Source organism: Excalfactoria chinensis, unplaced genomic scaffold, assembly GCF_039878825.1.
Source record: "Excalfactoria chinensis isolate bCotChi1 unplaced genomic scaffold, bCotChi1.hap2 Scaffold_412, whole genome shotgun sequence".
NCBI lineage: Eukaryota > Metazoa > Chordata > Aves > Galliformes > Phasianidae > Excalfactoria > Excalfactoria chinensis.
Window position 1 is genome coordinate 1 of NW_027315700.1, and position 23,000 is coordinate 23,000.

The 23,000-nt window shown below is 56.9% G+C and overlaps 1 protein-coding gene and 1 long non-coding RNA gene across 4 annotated transcripts; one reads left to right on the forward strand and one right to left on the reverse strand.

The window, feature by feature from the left end:
• The first annotated feature begins 2,703 nt into the window (after window positions 1-2,703).
• Window positions 2,704-22,918, forward strand: LOC140265059 (BRD4-interacting chromatin-remodeling complex-associated protein-like). Of its 3 annotated transcripts, XM_072360933.1 has the most exons (13): window positions 2,704-2,744; window positions 4,076-4,118; window positions 5,297-5,362; window positions 7,982-9,991; window positions 12,841-13,353; window positions 14,343-14,535; window positions 15,482-15,609; window positions 15,865-15,984; window positions 17,125-17,186; window positions 18,297-18,445; window positions 19,880-19,974; window positions 20,540-20,642; window positions 21,773-22,918. In XM_072360933.1, exons 1-13 carry the CDS (start codon window positions 2,704-2,706, stop codon window positions 22,915-22,917), a joined length of 4,668 nt encoding a protein of 1,555 aa, XP_072217034.1. In that variant the 3' UTR covers window position 22,918. The 3 variants fall into 3 exon arrangements, with proteins under 3 accessions (XP_072217034.1, XP_072217036.1, XP_072217035.1); XM_072360935.1 differs by lacking the exon at window positions 12,841-13,353; XM_072360934.1 differs by lacking the exon at window positions 5,297-5,362.
• Window positions 22,247-23,000, reverse strand: LOC140265060 (uncharacterized). Its single transcript, XR_011906211.1, has 3 exons — window positions 22,867-23,000; window positions 22,623-22,731; window positions 22,247-22,353 (listed from the first exon to the last, which is right to left on the reverse strand). It is a non-coding gene; the product is annotated as an uncharacterized lncRNA (long non-coding RNA).

Below are 23,000 nucleotides of genomic sequence, written 5' to 3' on the forward strand. Positions count from 1 at the left end.
TGAGTGAAGGAGCTTGGGGCCCTGGTTCTGGCCCTGGTTCTGGTCCTGGTTCTGGTTCTGGTCCTGGTTCTGAGTGAAGGAGCTTGGGGTCCTGGTTCTGGCCCTGGTCCTGGTTCTGGCCCTGGCCCTGGTTCTGGTTCTGGTCCTGGTTCTGGTCCTGGTCCTGGTTCTGAGTGAAGGAGCTTGGGGTCCTGGCCCTGGCCCTGGCCCTGGTCCTGGCCCTGGTCCTGGTTCTGGCCCTGGTCCTGGTTCTGGTCCTGGCCCTGGTCCTGGCTCTGGTCCTGGCTCTGGTCCTGGCTCTGGTCCTGGTTCTGGTCCTGGTTCTGGTCCTGGTTCCGAGGGATCCCAGTGCCCAGGTCCCGGTTGTGATCAAGGGAGCCTGGAGTCCAGGTTCGTGTTCTGAATGAGGGGTCCTTGATCCACGGTCCTGGCCCTGGTTCTGGTTCTGGTCCTGGTTCTTGTCCTGGTCCTGGTTCTGAGTGAAGGAGCTTGGGGCCCTGGCCCTGGTCCTGGCTCTGGTTCTGGTCCTTGTTCTGGTCCTGGTTCTGGTCCTGGTTCTGAGGGATCCCAGTGCCCAGGTCCCGGTTGTGATCAAGGGAGCCTGAATGAGGGGTCCTTGATCCACAGTGGTGGTCCTGGTCCTGGTTCTGGTCCTGGTTCTGGTCCTGGTTCTGGTCCTGGTTCTGGCCCTGGTTCTGGCCCTGGTTCTGGCCCTGGTTCTGGCCCTGGTTCTGGCCTGGTTCTGGTCCTGGTTCTGGTCCTGGTTCTGAGGGATCCCAGTGCCCAGGTCCTGGTTGTGATCAAGGGAGCTTGAATGAGGGGTCCTTGATCCACGGTCCTGGCCCTGGTCCTGGTCCTGGCCCTGGTCCTGGTTCTGGTTCTGGCTCTGGTCCTGGCCCTGGTTCTGGCCCTGGTCCTGGTCCTGGTCCTTGTTCTGGCCCTGGTTCTGGTCCTGGTTCTGAGTGAAGGAGCTTGGGGTCCTGGTTCTGGTCCTGGTCGTGGTCCTGGCCCTGGTCCTGGTTCTGGTCCTGGTTCTGGTCCTGGCCCTGGTCCTGGCTCTGGTCCTGGCTCTGGTCCTGGTTCTGGTCCTGGCCCTGGTCCTGGTTCTGGTCCTGGCCCTGGTCCTGGTTCTGGTTCTGGTCCTGGTTCTGAGTGAAGGAGCTTGGGGTCCTGGTCCTGGTCCGGGTCCTGGTTCTGGCCCTGGTTCTGGTCCTGGTTGTGGCACTGGTTCTGGCCCTGGTCCTGGTTCTGAGTGAAGGAGCTTGGGGTCCTGGTTCTGGCCCTGGCCCTGGTCCTGGTCGTGGTCCTGGCCCTGGTCCTGGCCCTGGTTCTGGTCCTGGTTCTGGTTCTGGTCCTGGTTCTGAGGGATCCCAGTGCCCAGGTCCCGGTTGTGATCAAGGGAGCCTGAATGAGGGGTCCTTGATCCACGGTCCTGGTCCTGGTCCTGGTCCTGGTTCTGAGTGAAGGAGCTTGGGGCCCTGGTTCTGGCCCTGGTTCTGGTCCTGGTCCTGTTCCTGTTCCTGGTTCTGGTCCTGTTCCTGGTCCTGGTTCTGATTCTGGTCCTGGTCCTGGTTCTGAGTGAAGGAGCTTGGGGCCCTGGTCCTGGCCCTGGTTCTGGTCCTGGTCCTGGTCCTGGCCCTGGTTCTGGTCCCAGTCCTGGTTCTGGTTCTGGTTCTGAGGGATCCCAGTGCCCAGGTCCTGGCTGTGATCAAGGGAGGCCTGGAATCCAGGGGGGCTGTGGGTGCTATTTGGGTGCTGTGTGGGGGCTGGGGGGGGGGCTGTTCCTATGGGGTCTATGTGGGTCTGTGGGTCCGGCACTGTGGGTCTGTGTCACCCCATGTCACCCCATGTCACCCCATGTCACCCCATGTCACCCCATGTCACCCCATGTCACCCCATGTCCTGCTGTATGTCACCCCATGTCACCCCGTGTCACCCTATTTCCTATTGTATGTCACCCTGTATGTCACCCTATCTCCTATTATATGTCACCCCATGTCACCCATCTCCTGCTGTGTGTCACCCTGTGTGTCACCCTGTATGTCACTCCATGTCACTCCATGTCACCCTATGTCCTGCTGTATGTCACCCCATGTCACCCCATGTCACCCTATTTCCTACTGTATGTCACCCTGTATGTCACCCTATCTCCTATTATATGTCACCCCGTGTCACCCATCTCTTGCTGTATGTCACTCCATGTCACCCCATGTCACCCTATCTCCTATTGTATGTCACCCCATGTCACCCATCTCTTGCTGTATGTCACCCCCATGTCACTCTATGTCACCCTATCTCCTATTATATGTCACCCCATGTCACCCCATGTCCTGCTGTATGTCACTGTATGTCACCCTGTATGTCACCCTGTATGTCACCCTGTATGTCACCCTGTATGTCACCCTGTATGTCACCCCATGTCACCCCATGTCACCCCATGTCACCCCATGTCACCCCATGTCACCCCATGTCACCCCATGTCACCCCATGTCACCCCATGTCACCCCATGTCACCCCATGTCACCCCATGTCACCCCATGTCACCCCATTTCCTACTGTATGTCACCCTGTATGTCACCCTGTATGTCACCCCATGTCACCCCATGTCACCCCATGTCACCCCATGTCACCCCATGTCACCCCATGTCACCCCATGTCACCCCGCCCGCGGTGCTGACCTTGTGTCCCCTCTTTGCAGTTGACATGGACGATGAGGACGGCCGGTGCCTGTTAGATGTCATCTGGTGAGCAACCCCATAACCCCATAACCCCATTATAGCCCTATTATAGCCCCATAACCCCATTATAGCCCCATAACCCCACAGCCCCATTATAGCCCCATTATAGCCCCATAACCCCACAGCCCTATTATAGCCCCATAACCCCATAACCCCATTATAGCCCCATAACCCCACAGCCCCACAGCCCCATTATAGCCCCACAGCCCCATTATAGCCCCACAGCCCCATTATAGCCCCATAGCCCCATAACCCCACGGCCCCATTATAGCCCCATTATAGCCCCATAACCCCACAGCCCCATTATAGCCCCATTATAGCCCCATAACCCCACAGCCCTATTATAGCCCCATAACCCCACAGCCCTATTATAGCCCCATAACCCCATTATAGCCCTATTATAGCCCCATAACCCCACAGCACAATTATAGCCCCATAACCCCACGGCCTTATTATAGCCCCACAGCCCTATTATAGCCCCATGGCCCCATTATAGCCCCATAACCCCACAGCCCTATTATAGCCTCATAACCCCATAACCCCATTATAGCCCCATAACCCCATTATAGCCCCATTATAGCCCCATAACCCCACAGCCCTATTATAGCCCCATAACCCCACAGCCCCATTATAGCCCCATTATAGCCCCATTATAGCCCCATTATAGCCCCATAACCCCACAGCCCTATTATAGCCCCATAACCCCACGGCCCTATTATAGCCCCATAACCCCATGGCCCCATTATAGCCCCATAACCCCACGGCCCCATTATAGCCCCACGGCCCTATTATAGCCCCACAGCCCCATTATAGCCCCATAACCCCATTATAGCCCCATTATAGCCCCATTATAGCCCCATTATAGCCCCATTATAGCCCCATTATAGCCCCATTATAGCCCCATTATAGCCGCATTATAGCCCCATAACCCCACAGCCCTATTATAGCCCCATAACCCCACAGGCCTATTATAGCCCCACGGCCCTATTATAGCCCCATGGCCCCATAACCCTTCAGCCCTATAACCCCACGGCCATATAACCCCATAACCTCATATCCCCACAGCCCCATAGCCCCATAACCCCTCAGCCCCATAACCCCAGCCCTATATAACAGCCCTATATCCCCATAACCCCATAACCCCTCAGCCCTATAGCCCCACAGCCCCATAACCCCATAACCCTTCAGCCCTGTAACCCCATGGCCATATAGCTCCATAACCCCACAGCCCCATAACCCCATAGACCCACAACCCCATAACCCCTCAGCCCTATAGCCCTATAACTCCATAACCCCACACATCCTTTCTGCTCCCTGACCCCACTGTTTCCTTACAGTGACCCTCAGGCCCTCAATGATTTCCTCCATGGATCCGAGAAGGTGAGCACCATCCCCCCCCCCCCCCAAGAAACCCCCCCCATCCTCATTAACAGCCCCCCCCCATTAACAACCCCCCCCATTAACAACCCCCCCCCCTAAGAAACCCCTCCCCATCCTCATTAACAACCCCCCCTTCTCATTAACAACCCCCCCCATCCCCATTAACAACCCCCCCCCAAGAAACCCCCCCCATCCTCATTAACAACCCCCCCCCACCCCCCCATCCTCATTAACAACCCCCCCCCCCAAGAAACCCCCCCCATCCTCATTAACAACCCCCCCCCATTAATAACCCCCCCCATCCTCATTAACAACCCCCCCCATCTTCACCCCCCCCTCCTCATTAACAACCCCCCCCCCTCATTAACAACCCCCCCCCTCACCCCCCCTCCTCATTAACAACCCCCCCCCCCCAAGAAACCCCCCCCCCTCATTAACAACCCCCCCCATCCTCATTAACCCCCCCATCCTCATTAACAACCCCCCCCATCCTCATTAACCCCCCCCATTAACAACCCCCCTCCTCATTAACAACCCCCCCCCTCACCCCCCCCTCCTCATTAACAACCCCCCCCCCAAGAAACCCCCCCCCATTAACAACCCCCCCCTCATTAACAACCCCCCCCAAGAAACCCCCCCCTCCCCATTAACAACCCCCCCCTCCTCATTAACAACCCCCCCAAGAAACCCCTCCCCCCTCATTAACACCCCCCCTCATTAACAACCCCCCCCCCAAGAAACCCCCCCCCTCATTAACAACCCCCCCATCCTCACCCCCCCCATCCTCATTAACAACCCCCCCCCCAAACCCCCCCCCCATTAACAACCCCCCCACCCTCATCAACAACCCCCCCCCCCATTAACAACCCCCCCCTAATTACCCCTAATTAATCTCCCCCAATTACTCCCCCATTTATCAGTGCCCCCCCACTCCCAAGTCTCTTTTCTCCCCCCCCCCTCATTTTCACTCTCAATTTCCCCTTTATCTTTTCTCATCCCCCCAACCCTGGGGGCTCCACCCCCCCCCCCCATCCAAAACAATGGCGATTTTGGTCCATTTTTCCACCTTTTTGGTCCATTTTTCCACCTTTTTGGTCCATTTTTCCACCTTTTTGGTCCATTTTTCCACCTTTTTTGACCCCATCCGAAGGCATTAAACGGGCTCTCTCTAATTGCAGATTGACAGTGACGATCTCCTGGACAGCTCAGGAGATGCGGCCAGCGCCTTTTTTGAGGGTGCTGGGGTACGTATCCATGAGGGGGGGTCTGTCATCCTCCTTCCATTGGGGGCTTATGGAGCCCGGCTTTATCCAGCTTCATTTGGCTCCTTTAAGGTTCATTTTAAGGTTTATTTGGGTCTTTTAAGGTTCATTTTGGTCCTTTATTTTGGTCCATTAGGTTCATTTTGGTCTTTTAAGGTTCATTTTTTAGTCTTTTAAGGTTCGTTTTGGTCCTTCAGGTTCATTTGGGTCTTTTAAGGTTCATTTTGGGTCATTTAAGGTTTATTTGGGTCTTTTAGGTTCATTTTGGTCCTTTATTTTGGTCCATTAGGTTCATTTTGGTCCTTTATTTTGGTCTTTTAAGGTTCGTTTTGATCTTTTAAGGTTCATTTGGGTCTTTTAAGGTTTATTTGGGTCCTTCAGGTTCATTTTGGTCCTTTATTTTGGTTCATTAGGTTCATTTTGGTCTTTCAAGGTTCATTTTGGTTCTTCAGGTTCATTTTTTAGTCCTTCAGTTTCATTTTGGTCCATTAGGTTCATTTTGGTCCTTTAGGTTCATTTCAGTCTTTTAAGGTTCATTTCGATCCTTTATTTTGATCTTTTAAGGTTCATTTGGGTCCTTCAGGTTCATTTTTTGGTCTTTTAAGGTTCATTTTGATCTTTTATTTTGATCTTTTAAGGCTCATTTTCGTCCTTTATTTTGGTCCTTCAGGTTCATTTTGATCTTTTATTTTGATCTTTTAAGGTTCATTTTGGTCCTTTATTTTCGTCCATTAGGTTTATTTTGGTCCTTTATTTTGGTCTTTTAAGGTTCATTTCAATCTTTTAAGGCTCATTTTGGTCCATCAGGTTCATTTGGGTCTTTTAAGGTTTATTTGGGTCCATTAGGTTCATTTGGGTCTTTTAAGGTTCATTTTGATCTTTTTAGGTTCATTTTGGTCCTTTATTTTGGTCCTTTAGGTTCATTTTGGTCTTTTATTTTGGTCTTTTAAGGTTCATTTTGGTTCATTTTGGTCCTTCAGGTTCATTTTGATCTTTTAAGGTTCATTTTTTTTAGTCTTTTCCGTTTTCGCTCTTTTAAGTTTGTTTTGATCTTGGTTTTTTTTGGTTTTTTTTTTAGGTTTTCGATTTTTTGGTCCCTTTTTTTGTTTTTTTGCTCCTTTTTTTTACATCCAAGTTGAATTTTGTTCATTTTTTTTTTTGTTCGTCCGTTTCGATTTTCGATCCTTTATTATTTTTCTTTCAATCCATCCTTTCTTTTTCGGTCTCTTTTTTGTCCTCTTTTTTTCCTTCATTTTTATTACACTTCCTCCCCCTTTTTCCTCCCCCCATTTCCCTTTTTCCTCCCCCCATTTCCCTTTTCCTCCCCCCATTTCCCTTTTCCTCCCCCCATTTCCCTTTTCCTCCCCCCATTTCCCTTTTCCTCCCCCCATTTCCCTTTTCCTCCCCCCATTTCCCTTTTCCTCCCCCCATTTCCTCCCCCCATTTCCCTTTTCCTCCCCTCCTCCTGTCCCTTATTTCCTCCCTTTTTCCTCCCCCTCTTCTTCCCCCTTGTTTCCTTTCTCCTCTTCCTCCCCCTCTTCCTCTTCCTTATCTCCCCACCCTTTTCCTATCCCTTATTTCCTCCCCTCTCTTCCTTATTTCCTCCCCTCTCTTCCTTATTTCCTTCCCTCTCTTCCTTATTTCCTCCTCTCTCTTCCTCCCCCTATTTCCCTCTTCCTTCTCCTCTTCCTCTCCCTCTTTCTTATCTCCTCCCCCTTGTCCTATCCGTTATTTCCTCCCCTCTCTTCCTTATTTCCTCCCCTCTCTTCCTTATTTCCTCCCGTCTCTTCCTTATTTCCTCCCGTCTCTCCCTTATTTCCTCCCCCTCTTCCTCCCCCTCTTCCTCTTCCTTATCTCCTCCCCCTTGTCCTATCCCTTATTTCCTCCCCTCTCTTCCTTATTTCCTCCCCTCTCTTCCTTATTTCCTCCCCTCTCTTCCTTATTTCCTCCCCTCTCTTCCTTATTTCCTCCCCTCTCTTCCTTATTTCCTCCCCTCTCTTCCTTATTTCCTCCCCTCTCTTCCTTATTTCCTCCCCTCTCTTCCTTATTTCCTCCCCTCTCTTCCTTATTTCCTCCCCTCTTCCTTATTTCCTCCCCTCTCTTCCTTATTTCCTCCTCTCTCTTCCTCCCCCCATTTCCCTCTTCCTCCCCCTCTTCCTCTTCCTTATCTCCCCACCCTTTTCCTATCCCTTATTTCCTCCCCTCTTCCTTATTTCCTCCCCTCTTCCTTATTTCCTCCCCTCTCTTCCTTATTTCCTCCCCTCTCTTCCTCCCCCCATTTCCCTCTTCCTTCTCCTTTTCCCCCCCTTTACTTCCCTTCCCCCCCCTCATTTCCCCTTCCCACCAGCCCATGACAGCAGGGTCCTTAATGCGGGGGGACACTGGGCTCCCCCAACCCCTTCCCCTCCACCTTCTCCTCTCCCACCCCCCCCTTGCTTTACCTTTACCACCTCATCCATCCCCCCCTTTTCCTGCCTTCCCTTTGGTTGCCCCGCGCTGCTGCTGGGTACCATCGTGCTCAGAGCGGAGCCGACCCATCACCCCCATTATTAACCCCAAACAACCAACTCCTTCCTCTTCCTCCCCCCCAACCTCCATCAGCTGCACGTCCAGGAATCATCCGGCAACCACCTGACGGCCGAGCAGAACCAACCCAGCGCCAGCGTGGACCTGGACTTCCTCGAGGATGACATCCTGGGTTCCCCTGCAGCCGGCGGGTCCAACCTGCCCAGCTCGGATCAACCATGCGACATCCTGCAGCAGAGCCTACAGGAGGCCAACATCACCGAGCAGACCTTGGAGGCCGAAGCCGAGTTGGACCTGGGTTCCTTCCAGCTGCCCACGTTGCAGCCCGTGGTGCAGGCGGCGTCGGACGCGGCCCCTCAGATCTTCTCCGGCGGCGCCGACCTGATCGGGTTGCAGCAACCGGCCGTGCTCACCCACCAGGCTTTGGTGCAGCAATCGGTGGGGGCGGACGTGGTGAACAAAGCCATCAGCGTGCAGCCCTTCCTGCAGCAGGTGGGTCTGGGCAACGTCACCATCCAACCCATCTCCAACCTGCAGAGCCTACCCAACGGCAGCCCCGGCGGCGCGCTGGGCATCGGCCCCATCCAGGTAGTGGGGCAGCAGGTGATGGCCATCAACCAACCGGCGCAGCAGATCATCGCCAAGCAAGTGCAGCCTTCCCAAGTGGCCACGGTGCCCGTGGGCAGCTACATCACGCAGACGGCTCCGGAGCAGCAGCAGGTCACCCTGACATCAGCCGGCGTGTCCCCTCAAGGCACCGGCCTGGTGATCCAGAAGAACCTTCCCACCGTGGCCACCACCACCTTGAACGGCAGCTCGGTGTTCGGCGGCGTGTCGGGGACTCAGGGCTCGCAGCCCCTCACCGTCACCTCCAACCTGAGCAGCCCCCTGGTGCAGGCTCAGAACGTCATCATCCACCGCACGCCCACCCCCATCCAACCCAAACCCGCCGGCGTCCTGCAGCAGAAGCTCTACCAGATCACCCCCAAACCCTTCGGCTCCAACAACGCCGCCACGCTCACCATCCAAAACGAGGCCGCCCTACAGCAGCAGAAGGCGCAGCAGAACCTCACCTTCATGGCGGGCAAGCCGGCCCAGAACGTGGTGCTGTCTGGCTTCCCGCAGAGTCTCCCTGCCAACGTCTTCAAGCAGCCCCCACCGCAGCAGCAGGCGCTCAGCAAACCCATGAGCGTGCACCTGCTCAACCAGGGCAGCAGCATCGTCATCCCGGCGCAGCACGTGCCGCAGGCCATGCTGCAAGGCCAGAACCAGTTCCTGCTACCCGGGCAGTTGACGGGCGCCTCGGCCGTGCAGATCCCGCAGCAGCTCTCGGCGCTACCGGCCAACATGGGCGGCCAGATCCTGACGGCGTCGCACGGCAGCGGCCAGGCTCACATCATCACCAGCCAAGGCCCCGGCGGGCAGCTGATCGCCAACCAGGCGCTGCCGGCGCAGATCCTCACCAACCAGAACCTGGCCGGTCAACTCAACCTGGGTCAAGTGTTGACCTCGCAGAACGCCCACGGCACGGCCCACATCCTCTCGGCGCCCATCCAGCTGCAGCCCGGCCAGGTGGGGCAGCCGGCTCTCTTCCAGATGCCGGTCTCTTTGGCCAGCGGCCTCACCACGCAAAGCCAACCCTCGGTGGCCGCTTCGCTGCCCGGCGCCGCCGCCATCAGCCAGACGGGACAGACGGTGATCCAAGGGGTGACGCTGCCCAGCCAGGTGGCCATGCTCAACGCCGCCGACGGGCTGGGCCAGGCCGTCAGCATCCAGCCCTCGGGCAGCAGCCAGAGCCCCGGCCTCCTCCCCCCGCAGCCCGCCCCGGCCGCCGGCCTCCTCCCCGCCGCCTCCGACCCACCTACATCCATCTTGGCCATCCAACCTTCTACGGCGCCACCCGCGGCCCCGGCCCCGCTGCAGCTGAGCGTGCAGCCCCCTCCGCCCGCCCCGCAGCCCACCCCGCTGCCCACCGCCTCCCAACCCAGCCCCGGTTTGGCCTCCAGCCCCGAGAAGATCATCCTGGGCCAAACGGCCGCCGGGGCCGTCATCAACCAGGACTCCATGCAGATGTTCCTGCAGCAGGCGAGTACAGCCCCTACCGGGGCGGCAGGGCCGGGAGCGCATCCGCGTGCCCAATGTGCTCCTTCCCAACCTCAGCCCCTTGGTTGGGGGATGGCGGCGCTGCCCTCTCCGTGGTCCCGTCCGCGGTGCTGCCCATCTCCTTATGGAGGTTCAGCCCAGTTTCGTTAACCCATTTCATTAGCTGGAGGCTAATGAGGTTTAAATGAGGCGGTTGTGGCCCCAATGACATGAGCACTACGTCTCCTGCGCCTCGGGGCAGCCTGGCAGCGCGTCCCCAACGTCCCGCGGTTCTGATGCATTTTGGTGCCGGGTTTGGGTCACTCTGGGTGATTTTATGGCACTTCTTTTGTGCCATGAAGTGGGCCCGGATCTATCGCTACCAAAAGGCCCGGGGTTGTGGGAGGAAATCAATGAGCTCTTTGCCCATTGAGCTTTGTCAACGAGCTTTGGGACGCGGCCGAGTTCTGTTTGAACTCCTGCGCTCTGAGCAGCGATGCCGATGTCTGCGTAGGGTTTGGTTTGGAGGTGGGTTTGGGTTTGGTTTATAGGTGGGTTTGGGTTTGGTTTGTAGGTGGGTTTGGGTTTGGTGTATAGGTGGGTTTGGGTTTGGTGTATAGGTGGGTTTGGGTTTGGTGTATAGGTGGGTTTGGGTTTGGTGTATAGGTGGGTTTGGGTTTGGTTTGTAGGTGGGTTTGGGTTTGGTTTGTAGGTGGGTTTGGGTTTGGTGTATAGGTGGGTTTGGGTTTGGTTTGTAGGTGGGTTTGGGTTTGGTGTACAGGTGGGTTTGGGTTTGGTTTATAGGTGGGTTTGGGTTTGGTTTGTAGGTGGGTTTGGGTTTGGTGTATAGGTGGGTTTGGGTTTGGTGTATAGGTGGGTTTGGGTTTGGTTTGTAGGTGGGTTTGGGTTTGGTGTATAGGTGGGTTTGGGTTTGGTGTATAGGTGGGTTTGGGTTTGGTTTTAGGTGGGTTTGGGTTTGGTTTATAGGTGGGTTTGGGTTTGGTTTGGAGGTGGGTTTGGGTTTGGTTTATAGGTGGGTTTGGGTTTGGTTTATAGGTGGGTTTGGGTTTGGTTTGGAGGTGGGTTTGGGTTTGGTGTATAGGTGGGTTTGGGTTTGGTTTGGATTTGGTTTGTAGGTGGGTTTGGGTTTGGTTTATAGGTGGGTTTGGGTTTGGTTTATAGGTGGGTTTGGGTTTGTAGGTGGGTTTGGGTTTGGTTTGTAGGTGGGTTTGGGTTTGGTTTGTAGGTGGGTTTGGGTTTGGTTTGTAGGTGGGTTTGGGTTTGGTTTATAGGTGGGTTTGGGTTTGGTTTGTAGGTGGGTTTGGGTTTGGTGTATAGGTGGGTTTGGGTTTGGTTTGTAGATGGGTTTGGGTTTGGTTTGTAGGTGGGTTTGGGTTTGGTTTGGAGGTGGGTTTGGGTTTGGCTTATAGGTGGGTTTGGGTTTGGGTTGTAGATGGCTTCGGGTTTGGTTTGTAGGTGGGTTTGGGTTTGGTTTGTAGATGGGTTTGGGTTTGGTTTGTAGGTGGGTTTGGGTTTGGTTTATAGGTGGGTTTGGGTTTGGTGTATAGGTGGGTTTGGGTTTGGTTTATAGGTGGGTTTGGGTTTGGTTTGTAGATGGGTTTGGGTTTGGAGGTGGGTTTGGGTTTGGTTTGTAGGTGGGTTTGGGTTTGGCTTGTAGGTGGGTTTGGGTTTGGTGTATAGGTGGGTTTGGGTTTGGTTTAGAGGTGGGTTTGGGTTTGGTTTGTAGGTGGGTTTGGGTTTGGTGTATAGGTGGGTTTGGGTTTGGTGTATAGGTGGGTTTGGGTTTGGTTTGGAGGTGGGTTTGGGTTTGGTGTATAGGTGGGTTTGGGTTTGGCTTGTAGGTGGGTTTGGGTTTGGTTTATAGGTGGGTTTGGGTTTGGTTTGTAGGTGGGTTTGGTGTATAGGTGGGTTTGGGTTTGGTGTATAGGTGGGTTTGGGTTTGGTTTGGAGGTGGGTTTGGGTTTGGTTTGGAGGTGGGTTTGGGTTTGGCTTATAGGTGGGTTTGGGTTTGGGTTGTAGATGGCTTCGGGTTTGGTTTATAGGTGCGTTTGGGTTTGGTTTGTAGATGGGTTTGGGTTTGGTTTGGAGGTGGGTTTGGGTTTGGTTTATAGATGGCTTCGGGTTTGGTGTATAGGTGGGTTTGGGTTTGGTGTATAGGTGGGTTTGGGTTTGGTTTATAGGTGGGTTTGGGTTTGGTCCCGGTGGTCCCACTGCAGCCGAGGTTCTGCCCATCTCTCTGAGGACCCGACTCCAGGGCCCATGGCTGTCAGAATAATGGGGAGTTCTGCGTTTGGTTTGGTGGAATTGGGTGAAATTCCCCCAGGAACGGCCAATGGGGGGCAGTGATGTGGCCCAGCTGAGCTCAGGGGCTGCACGCAGAGCAAACAGGACAGCAGGAACCTGCAGCCCAAAACCCAGGGCGATGTTTGGTTCTGCCCCCGATCATGGCGAAGCTCTTCCTCGTGCTGAGCTTTGCGGGCTGGATCCGAGTGCAGATAAGAGCCAGGAGGGCCTGAGGTGGAGGATTTAACCCCAACCTTGTGGCCCAGGGGCTCCTCCTGCCCCCCATCCATCCATTGGTCCCCACTTGGAACCCCCCCCCCCGCCTGCCTCTCGCTGCCCCCGAGCTCCCACTAATGCTCCCCTCCATTGCTGCTCGCTCACTGCGCTCCCCCCCAGCCCCTTCCTCACCCCCTTCCTCCCCTTCCTTCTGCCCCATAACTCAATGGGACGAGTCGCTGAGCTTTCCAGCCTCGTTAACACGGACCCGACGGCGCCAGCGAAGGCCGGGCGCTCCGACTAACCTCTGCCTCTTTCCTTCTCTATTGCAGTTACCCGCAGGGCAGCAGCAGCTCCCTGGAGCCTCCCCGTCCCCTTCGCTACCTCATCCTCCCCTGGGGGAGAGCCCGCAGCTCCCGGCCGCCCACCTCCCTCCCCCTCCCTCCCCTCACCCTTCTCGCCCCCCTTCGCAGCCCCAACCCCTCTCCCGACCCCCATCTCGCCCCCATTCACGCCCCCCATCCCAACCCCGCGCCCCCTCGGAGCCCCCCGCCCGCTCCTGCACCCCGCAGGCTCCCGCCATCTTCGGTGTCCCCGGGCAGCTTTCCGCCTCCCCGCACGTCCCCTTGCGCCCCCCTTCCCGTCCTCCCCCCGCCCCCTCCCCGGACCCCCACTCACCCCACTTCCAGCTTCAATTCCCCCCCCAGGGCCCCCCAGCCCCGGCCCTGCACCTAACAGCAGAGCAGCAGAGGAGCTTTCAGATGGTCCCGGGTCAATTCCAACCCCTCTCAGCAATCCCAAACCCCGCTCCTCAGCAGAAGCAAATTGTGGACAGGTTCCAGCAGGTAAATGGGTGCCATCCAGGGCCGGGGTCGGTGTTTTGCTCGGTGTAGGGCAGCGCTGGGGGCTTCACACACAGAACCCAAACCCAGAGCGGGACCTGAAGCCAAAACCATCCAAAACCTAAAGGAAACCCGAAGCCAAACCGTACCCAAAAACCCAAACTGAACCCAGAACGACCCCAAACCTGAGCTCAAACCAAACCCAACCCAAAACCAAAACCCACGACCAAACAACGATCCCAAACCAGACCCGAGCCCACCTCCAAAGCCGAGCAGCCGGCTCCGGTTCTGTGGGTCGCTGGTGCTGTGGGTCGCTGGTTCTGTGGGGCTGTGAGGGCTCTGAACACATGGAGGCACAGCTCGGTGCTGTCACCTCATCCCACGGGTCCATTTATGCTGTTGATTTCCTCCCCCCGGCGCCACGCAACGCGGAACCTCCCGCGCGCCATCGCGTTCAGCGGGAGGATCTACCCGGGAGATGAAGCATTAACGGCTTTTAATTAAGGAGGGGCCTCGTGGGGACGGATTAACTTGTCCCCAGGAGCTGCTGTGCCCCACAAGCATCACGTCCTTCCGCTCCTCGCGGGGCTTTGGGGCGCAGTGGGGCCGCGTACCCTCCACGATGGCTTCCATTAGCGCTTGCTTAGGGAAAACCAGCTTGAACATCCAGTGTGGAGAGACACCAGGCCTGGTTGAACATCCAGCATGGAGAGACACCAGGCCTAGGGGTGGGGGGAAGAATTGGAGTGAAAGGGAAAGCTTGGTGTCCTTAATTGCAGGTTCATTAAGATGATGATAACCTTCCATGTGCAGGTTCATTAAGATGATGATAACCTTCCATGTGCCCGGCTCACGTGGGCTCTCGGCAGCAGTGGGTCTGGAGGGCGCGTGCTCAACTTGCATCGACTTCATTCCTATTGTGCCCCCGTCGTAGCAGGACTTGAGGCGTTGGGGGGGCGCAGTGTTCACCTCCTGCCTCTCGTCCCACCCAGGTGCCGCAGGGGATCATCCTGCAGACGAAGCAGCAGACTCCCACCAGCCAGGCCTCCCCAGCGCTGAGCCAGTTCAGCAGCCAATCCTCCTCCTCCGTCCTGGTCAGCAGCCAGGGGCAGACGGTGACGGTGACGGCGACGCCGAGCCCCGCGCACAGCCATGCGTCCACCACCGGGCCGCCCTCCGGTGCAGGTGTGTGCTTCCTCCTGCCTCCAGTGCCAATGTGGGTTTATTTGTTGTGTGTGGATGGCAGAGAAAGGCGTGCTAATGTCAGCTGCTCTGTGTAGGCTCATGAGTTGGGTTGGGTTGGGTTGAGTTGTGTTGTGTTGGGTTGAGTTGGGTTGTGTTGGGTTGAGTTGGGTTGTGTTGGGTTGGGTTGTGTTGGGTTGAGTTGTGTTGGGTTGAGTTGTGTTGGGTTGAGTTGTGTTGGGTTGAGTTGTGTTGGGTTGGGTTGAGTTGGGTTGGGTTGAGTTGGGTTGAGTTGGGTTGGGTTGAGTTGGGTTGGGTTGAGTTGGGTTGGGTTGAGTTGGGTTGGGTTGAGTTGGGTTGGGTTGAGTTGGGTTGTGTTGGGTTGGGTTGAGTTGTGTTGGGTTGAGTTGGGTTGAGTTGGGTTGTGTTGGGTTGAGTTGGGTTGTGTTGGGTTGAGTTGGGTTGAGTTGTGTTGGGGTGTGTTGGGTTGAGTTGTGTTGATTTGTGTTGGGTTGGGTCGAGTCGTGTTGGGTCGAGTCGTGTTGGGTCGAGTCGTGTTGGGTCGAGTCGTGTTGGGTCGAACCGAGTCGGGTCGAACCGAGTCGGGTCGGGTCGGGTCGGGTCGAACTGAGTCGGGTCGAACTGAGTCGGGTCGAACTGAGTCGGGTCGAACTGAGTCGGGTCGAACTGAGTCGGGTCGAATTGAGTTGAGACAGAAACACGAGATGCTCTTTGGAGTCTCCTTGCGGTCAGATAACGAAGCCAGTCTCATTGCTGGTCCAAGTGAGCGCTGCCCATTTCGACTCGCTTTGAGAACGAAGAGCAGTGACCGCATTTGGCCAAGCACAACAGACTCGAGCATTGCACTCACTGCCAGCCGAGCGTCGTGGGGTGAACCTCAGTCCAGCAGGACCCAGCTGGGCTCTAACCCAGCGCTCTGTGTCCGCAGGTGGCACCGGCCCACCTCCCTCTGACAGCAAACCCTTCTCCAGCGCCGCTGCTCCCATCGCTGCCGGGAAGGGGCCCACGGCCACAGGGAAACCAGGAGCGTCCCTGGCGATGTCGCAGCCGGTGCAGGTGAGAGTGATCAGATCCATTCATGGCAGCATAGGAAGAGTTAAATTAAGACTTAACAACGTGTTTTTCACAGCTGAAACCGTTCGCTCTGATCCGAACGAAGCTTCCGCCAAGGGGAGCTTTGCTCCTTTCTCTGCAAGAGAACGAATGACGGAACGATTTGCTCCTTTCTCTGCAAGAAATGACTAAACAACTAAACGAAAGCTTCTTGAGTTCGGCTTCCAAACGCCGCCTCTTTCTCTGTGTCTCCTACAGACCAAACCGGGGGTGATCAGCTCCGTCTCGGGCCTGAACCTGGGCAAGGGGCCGCTGCAGATCCAGGTGGTGGGGAAGGGACTGTCGCAACTCGTGCCCTCGGTGCAAAGCCAGCAGCTGGTGAGCCCACGTGCAAACGAGCATCCATCCCCAAAGCGCTTTGCTTTCTGCTTTGCTTTCTGCTTTGCTTTCCGCTTTGCTTTCCGCTTTGCTTTCCGCTTTGCTTTCCGCTTTGCTTTCCGCTTTGCTTTCCGCTTTGCTTTCCGCTTTGCTTTCCCCTTTGCTTTCCCCTTTGCTTTCCCCTTTGCTTTCCCCTTTGCTTTCCCCTTTGCTTTCCCCTTTGCTTTCCCCTTTGCTTTCCCCTTTGCTTTCCCCTTTGCTTTCCCCTTTGCTTTCCCCTTTGCTTTCCCCTTTGCTTTCCCCTTTGCTTTCCCCTTTGCTTTCCCCTTTGCTTTCCCCTTTGCTTTCCCCTTTGCTTTCCCCTTTGCTTTCCCCTTTGCTTTCCCCTTTGCTTTCCCCTTTGCTTTCCCCTTTGCTTTCCCCTTTGCTTTCCCCTTTGCTTTCCCCTTTGCTTTCCCCTTTGCTTTCCCCTTTGCTTTCCCCTTTGCTTTCCCCTTTGCTTTCCCCTTTGCTTTCCCCTTTGCTTTCCCCTTTGCTTTCCCCTTTGCTTTCCCCTTTGCTTTCCCCTTTGCTTTCCCCTTTGCTTTCCCCTTTGCTTTCCCCTTTGCTTTCCCCTTTGCTTTCCCCTTTGCTTTCCCCTTTGCTTTCCCCTTTGCTTTCCCCTTTGCTTTCCCCTTTGCTTTCCCCTTTGCTTTCCCCTTTGCTTTCCCCTTTGCTTTCCCCTTTGCTTTCCCCTTTGCTTTCCCCTTTGCTTTCCCCTTTGCTTTCCCCTTTGCTTTCCCCTTTGCTTTCCCCTTTGCTTTCCCCTTTGCTTTCCCCTTTGCTTTCCCCTTTGCTTTCCCCTTTGCTTTCCCCTTTGCTTTCCCCTTTGCTTTCCCCTTTGCTTTCCCCTTTGCTTTCCCCTTTGCTTTCCCCTTTGCTTTCCGCTCCGCTTTCTGCTCCGCTTTCAGCTCCCACCTCCCTCTCCCTTCCCCACTCCCAATTGACCCCATTCCTTCTCTGTGCCAAGACCTTCCCATCTGTGCCCCGAATCCCCTCTTAGAGGCCGAGCTCCCCTTAGCACAGACGTGTTTGTCCCCCCTCGTGCTGCCCTTCGCCTCCACCCTCACCTCTCTTCTTTCTTTCCCCCCCCCCCCCAAGTATGACAGCAAGCTGGGGAGCATGAAGAAAACTCCCACACTACAGCCCAGCAAAGAGGCCTGGTGAGTGCAGCCGCTCTTTGGGGGGCGCAAAGCATTGCAATTGCATTACAATGGGACACCCACGTGCAATGGGGCACTATGGGGTGGGGGGGGGGGGTTGGGTGAAGCTGCACCGGTGCTGAGCTGGGGGGGCTGCACGTCGCTGCCTCTCCCTGGTGAGTGCGGTGCTGTCCTGCATTGCCTGGCGGGGTCACGGCGCTTATGGGGCTGAGGGGCTATAGGGCCATGGGGCTATAGGGCTGAGGGGTTATGGGGCTATATGGCTGTGGGGTTATAGGGCTGAAGGGTTATGGGGCTGTAGGGCTATGGGGCCGTGGGGCTATAGGGCCATGGGGCTGTGGGGCTATGGGGCTGAGGGGTGATGGGGCTGAGGGGTGATGGGGCTGAGGGGTTATGGGGCTGAGGGGTTATGGGGCTATATGGCCGTGGGGTTATAGGGCTGAAGGGCTATGGGGCTGTGGGGCTATAGGGCTGAGGGGTTATGGGGCTGAGGGGTTATGGAGCTATATGGCCATGGGTTTATAGGGCTGAAGGGTTATGGGGCCATGGGGCTATAGGCCTGAGGGGTTATGGGGCTGTAGGTCTACAAGGCTGAGGGGTTATGGAACTATAGTGCTGTGGGGCTCTAAGGCTGAAGGGTTATGTATGGGGCTGTGGGGTTATAGGGCTGAAGGTTTATGGGGCTGTGGGGTTATGGGGCCGTGGGGCTATAGGGCTGAGGGGTTATGGGGCCATGGGGCTATATGGCCGTGGGGCTATAGGGCTGTGGGGCTATAGGGTCATGGGTTTATGGGGCCGTGGGGTTATGGGGCTGAGGGGCTATAGGGCTGTGGGGTTATGGGGCTATATGGCCGTGGGGTTATGGGGCCGTGGGGCTATAGGGCTGAAGGGTTATGGGGCCGTGGGGTTATAGGGCTGAGGGGCTATGGGGCTGTAGGGCTACGAGCCTGTGGGGTTATGGGGCTGTGGGGTTACGGGACTATATGGCCGTGGGGCTATAGGGCCATGGGGTTATAGGGCTGAAGGGTTATGGGGCTATAGGGGGTTATGAGGGTCCCATCTCAAGGCGTGAATCCCAGCAGCTCCGAGCTCTCCTTCCTTCTCTCGCAGCTTCTTGGAGCAGCTGCACAAGCATCAGGGGGCGGTGCTGCATCCCGACTACAAGAGCTGCTTCCACTCCTTCGAGGACGCCTTACAGCGGCTGCTGCCCTACCACGTCTACCAGGGGGTGCTGCCCTCCGCACACGACTACAGGAAGGGTGAGGGATGGAGGCTCTGCCTCATCGCGGTACCGTAGCATTAAACCAGCAGGGCAGGCCCCATTAAGAATAAAGGGGGAGAGGTTGTGGATGGGGGAGAAAACAGCGTTTTTTTAGTGCTAAAAAAGGAGAAATTCTTCGTGTTTTTGCTATGGAAAAAAAACATCAATTCCCAGGGTGGTGCTCGAGCTTTGCCAGGGATTCGGACCTGAACTTTATCCAACGCTCCCTATGAGGCGTTTCAATGCGTTGAGAAGCCACAGCAGCTTCAACACAGAGGGGTCGCACAGCAATAGGGAATTACTGGGGACCCCTTGGTCACAGTGGGGTTCCCAATGGCCCCACAGCTCCCCCCATATGGGCACAGAGCACCCCAGCACCACCCCATGTGTGTAAAGAACCCCAGAACCACCCCATGTGTGCAAAGCTGTGCCCCAGAACCACCCCATGTGTGCAAAGAACCCCAGGACCACCCCATATGTGCAAAGCTGTGCCCCAGAACCACCCCATATGTGCAAGGAACCCCAGAACCACCCCATAAACCACCCCATATGTGTAAAGTCATGCCCCAGAACCACCCCATGTGTGCAAAGAACCCCAGAACCACCCCATATGTGCAAGGAACCCCAGAACCACCCCATAAACCACCCCATATGTGTAAAGCCATGCCCCAGAACCACCCCATGTGTGCAAAGAACCCCAGAACCACCCCATAAACCACCCCATATGTGTAAAGTCATGCCCCAGAACCACCCCATGTGTGCAAAGAACCCCAGGACCACCCCATATGTGCAAAGCTGTGCCCCAGAACCACCCCATATGTGCAAGGAACCCCAGAACCACCCCATAAACCACCCCATATGTGTAAAGTCATGCCCCAGAACCACCCCATGTGTGCAAAGAACCCCAGAACCACCCCATATGTGCAAGGAACCCCAGAACCACCCCATAAACCACCCCATATGTGTAAAGCCATGCCCCAGAACCACCCCATGTGTGCAAAGAACCCCAGAACCACCCCATAAACCACCCCATATGTGTAAAGTCATGCCCCAGAACCACCCCATGTGTGCAAAGAACCCCAGGACCACCCCATATGTGCAAAGCTGTGCCCCAGAACCACCCCATATGTGCAAGGAACCCCAGAACCACCCCATAAACCACCCCATATGTGTAAAGCCATGCCCCAGAACCACCCCATGTGTGCAAAGAACCCCAGAACCACCCCATGTGTGCAAAGCTGTGCCCCAAAACCAACCCATATGGGCGCAGAGCACCCCAGAACCACCCCATGTGTGCAAAGAACCCCAGGACCACCCCATATGTGCAAAGCTGTGCCCCAGAACCACCCCATATGTGCAAAGCTGTGCCCCAGAACCACCCCTCCCCCCTCCCCCCTTAACCTCTCCCCTTCTCCTCCTGCTCCCCTTGCAGTGGATGAGGAGTTCGAGGTGGTTTCCACGCAGCTGCTGAAGCGCACGCAAGCCATGCTGAACAAATACCGCCTGCTGCTCCTCGAGGAGTCCCGGGTAAGGACGGGACACCCCATAGGACCCACAGCACGTGGATGCCCACCCCATGGGGCTATGGGGTCCACAGGGAGCTCGGTCACTCCATGCTGACAAAGGCAGGAAGGGCTTTCCTGCCCTTTGCAGCTCTTTGCACGTAACCGATGCTTATCGCGAGCGCAGCGGAAGGCGGCTGCGCTGCCAGGACTCAGGGAGGGTGATGTTCACCTTACGGCGCTTTGCTGCCCCATTCCTGCCCTCTAACGAGCCCCCTCTTCCTCCCTTCCCTCCCCTCTTCCTCCCTTCCCTCCCCTCTTCCTCCCTTCCCTCCCCTCTTCCTCCCTCCCCTCTCCCTCCCTTCCCTCCCCTCTTCCTCCCTTCCCTCCCCTCTTTCTCCCTTCCCTCCCCTCTTCCTCCCTCCCCTCTTCCTCCCTTCCCTCCCCTCTTCCTCCCTCCCCTCCCCTCTTCCTCCCTTCCCTCCCCTCTTCCTCCCTTCCCTCCCCTCTTCCTCCCTCCCCTCTTCCTCCCTTCCCTCCCCTCTTCCTCCCTTCCCTCCCCTCTTCCTCCTCCCCTTCCCGTCCTGCAGAGAGTCAGCCCTTCTGCCGAGATGGTGATGATCGACCGCATGTTCATCCAGGAGGAGAAGACCATGTTGGCTCTCGATAAGCAACTGGCCAAGGAGAAGCCAGGTGGGAAGTGCTCTGCTTTGTCTCTGTGCCTTTAGAACCGCACTCCTTCCTACTGCCCTCCTTCCTGCTGCCCTCCTTTCCATAGGCCTTGGGGTGCTCAGGGTAGGGCCGTCCCCAGCTCTGTCCCTCGGTCCGTCCCCAGCTCTGTCCCTCGGTCCGTCCCTTCCCCTTCATTGGGGCTGCAGCCCGAAGCATTAAACCCAGTGCAGCAGCTTTCAGGCCCCCTGACAAATTACTTGTTGTTCCTGGCTGCCCTGGAGATCCTTTATTTAGGTTTTGGCGTTCAGTCGCTGCGTATCCCCAGGGCGAGCTCGTTAAGGGATAAACTTCACCAGGAGTGGGAAGGAAGGACCAGTGTGTTCCCAGAGGGAGGAGGGGCTGAGAAACAGCAGCTGGAGGCAGAAAAAGGGGCCAACAGAAAAGGCCAGAACAAGCAGGAGGATAAGGCAAAACTTGGAGTCGTTTTATAGGAGGCGATGTGAGACCACCCCCCCAAAGTGGCAGAAGTGAGGGCTCCCACCGCAGCTCTACAGCTGGTTCTTCCTATGGGACTCCCTGTGCTTTGGGGTGCCCGGGACCCCCACCTTCCTCCTCCCCCCAGTGTCCTGTAGGGTGCTCCAGGATGCTCTCCATGCTTATAGTTGTGCCCTGGAGGCTTCCCAGTGTGCCCTGTAAGACCCAAAGAACCTCCTGATGAACTCTAGGACAACCCCAGAGCACTCCCTGAGCTCCCCACTTTGTTTCAGGGTGCCCTAGAGGCGACCCAGTGCACCCTAAAGGCCTCCCAAGACCCGCAAGTATCCCATAGGGCACTGAAGTGATCCCTGTGCTTCTGGTTGTCCTCTGGGGTCCCTGTGTGCCATAGAGCCTTCCCAGGGCTCCCAGTGTCACATAGTGTGTTCCCAGAGCTCGGAGTTGTGCTGTAGTGTCTCCTAAAGGCTTTCCAGGCCGGTGAGGACCCGCATTGACCCGCATTGCGCTTCGGGGTGACCCCAGAGGGACCTGATGCCGAACTCTAGGAGACCCCATGGTGCTCCCTGAGCCTGTGCTTGTCTTGTCGGGTGCTCTGGAGGACTCCAGTTGGTCCCGGAGGGCTCAGGTTGACACTCACACCCTTGTTTCCCCTCCAGATGAATACGTCTCGTCGTCATCCCGCTCCCAGAGCCTCACCTCCGCAGCAGCGCAGCCCTCCTCCTCCTCCGGCCTGACGCCCGCCGCCGACAGCTCGAAGGCTCCACCGGCGCAGACGGCCACGGCCATCAACCCCACCAAGCTGGTGATCAAACACAGCGGCGGGTCCCCGTCGGTGACGTGGGCCAAAGCCTCCCCGAACCTGGACGGCGACGACGACGCGCTGCCGTCGCGCAGCAAACCCCCCATCAAAACCTACGAGGCGCGCAGCCGCATCGGCCTCAAGCTGAAGATCAAGCAGGAAGCCGGGCTCAGCAAAGTGGTCCACAACACCGCCTTGGACCCCGTCCACCAAACGCCGCCCGTCTGCAGGGTGATCAAAGCCACCGAGCAGCACTCGGCTGCCGCCGGGCAGATGAACGGCACCGTGGAACACGGCGGCACCGCGGCGGGCGAGAAGAAAGCGGCCGTCACCTTCTGCCGCCTCCCCCTACGTAAAACCTACCGGGAGAACGTGGACGCCTTCGTGGTCGAGAAGCCGAGCGAGAAAAGCAGCGGAGCCGCCAAGGCCGACAAAGGGCTGAAACAAGAGGACGGCGCCCGCGGCGTCATCACGGCGCACAAAACACACGAGGGCGCCGAGCGCGGCCGCGCGGACGACGGCTCCAAGCTGCTCTTCTTCGGCCGCGGCGACGCGCGCTCCTTGGTGCTGCACGGCAGCCCCGTCCCGCAGAAGAGCGACGACTCAACCAGTGGCCTTATGAAGGAACTCGCGGAGGTGGAGGAGGAGTTCTACCACGGCATGATCAAATCCGAGCCCCCCGACCACGGCGCCGGCCCCGAGCTCACCTGGGAGGTGCCGCTGCCACCCGCCAAGCGCAGGAAGTCCGAGTCCTTCGAGGTGGACAACGCCAGCTTCTCCAGCGACAGCCCGCAGGACGACTCGCTCAACGAGCACCTGCAAAGCGCCATCGACAGCATCCTCAACCTGCAGCAACCTCAGACTGGCGGCCAGAACGTCCGCACCCCTTCTTCCTCCTACAACTCCTCCTCCTCCCCTTTCTCGTCTCCCGTCCACCGCACGGACGCCTACCTTGCCCCCAATCACAACGGCGGCCTTGGAGCGAGGACGTTGAACAGATAACAGCGAACCACGACGAGATGAGGAGTGGGAAAAGGCAGAGGAGGGGGGGTGGTGGGGTGTGGGGTAGGGGGTCCTGCAGCTCT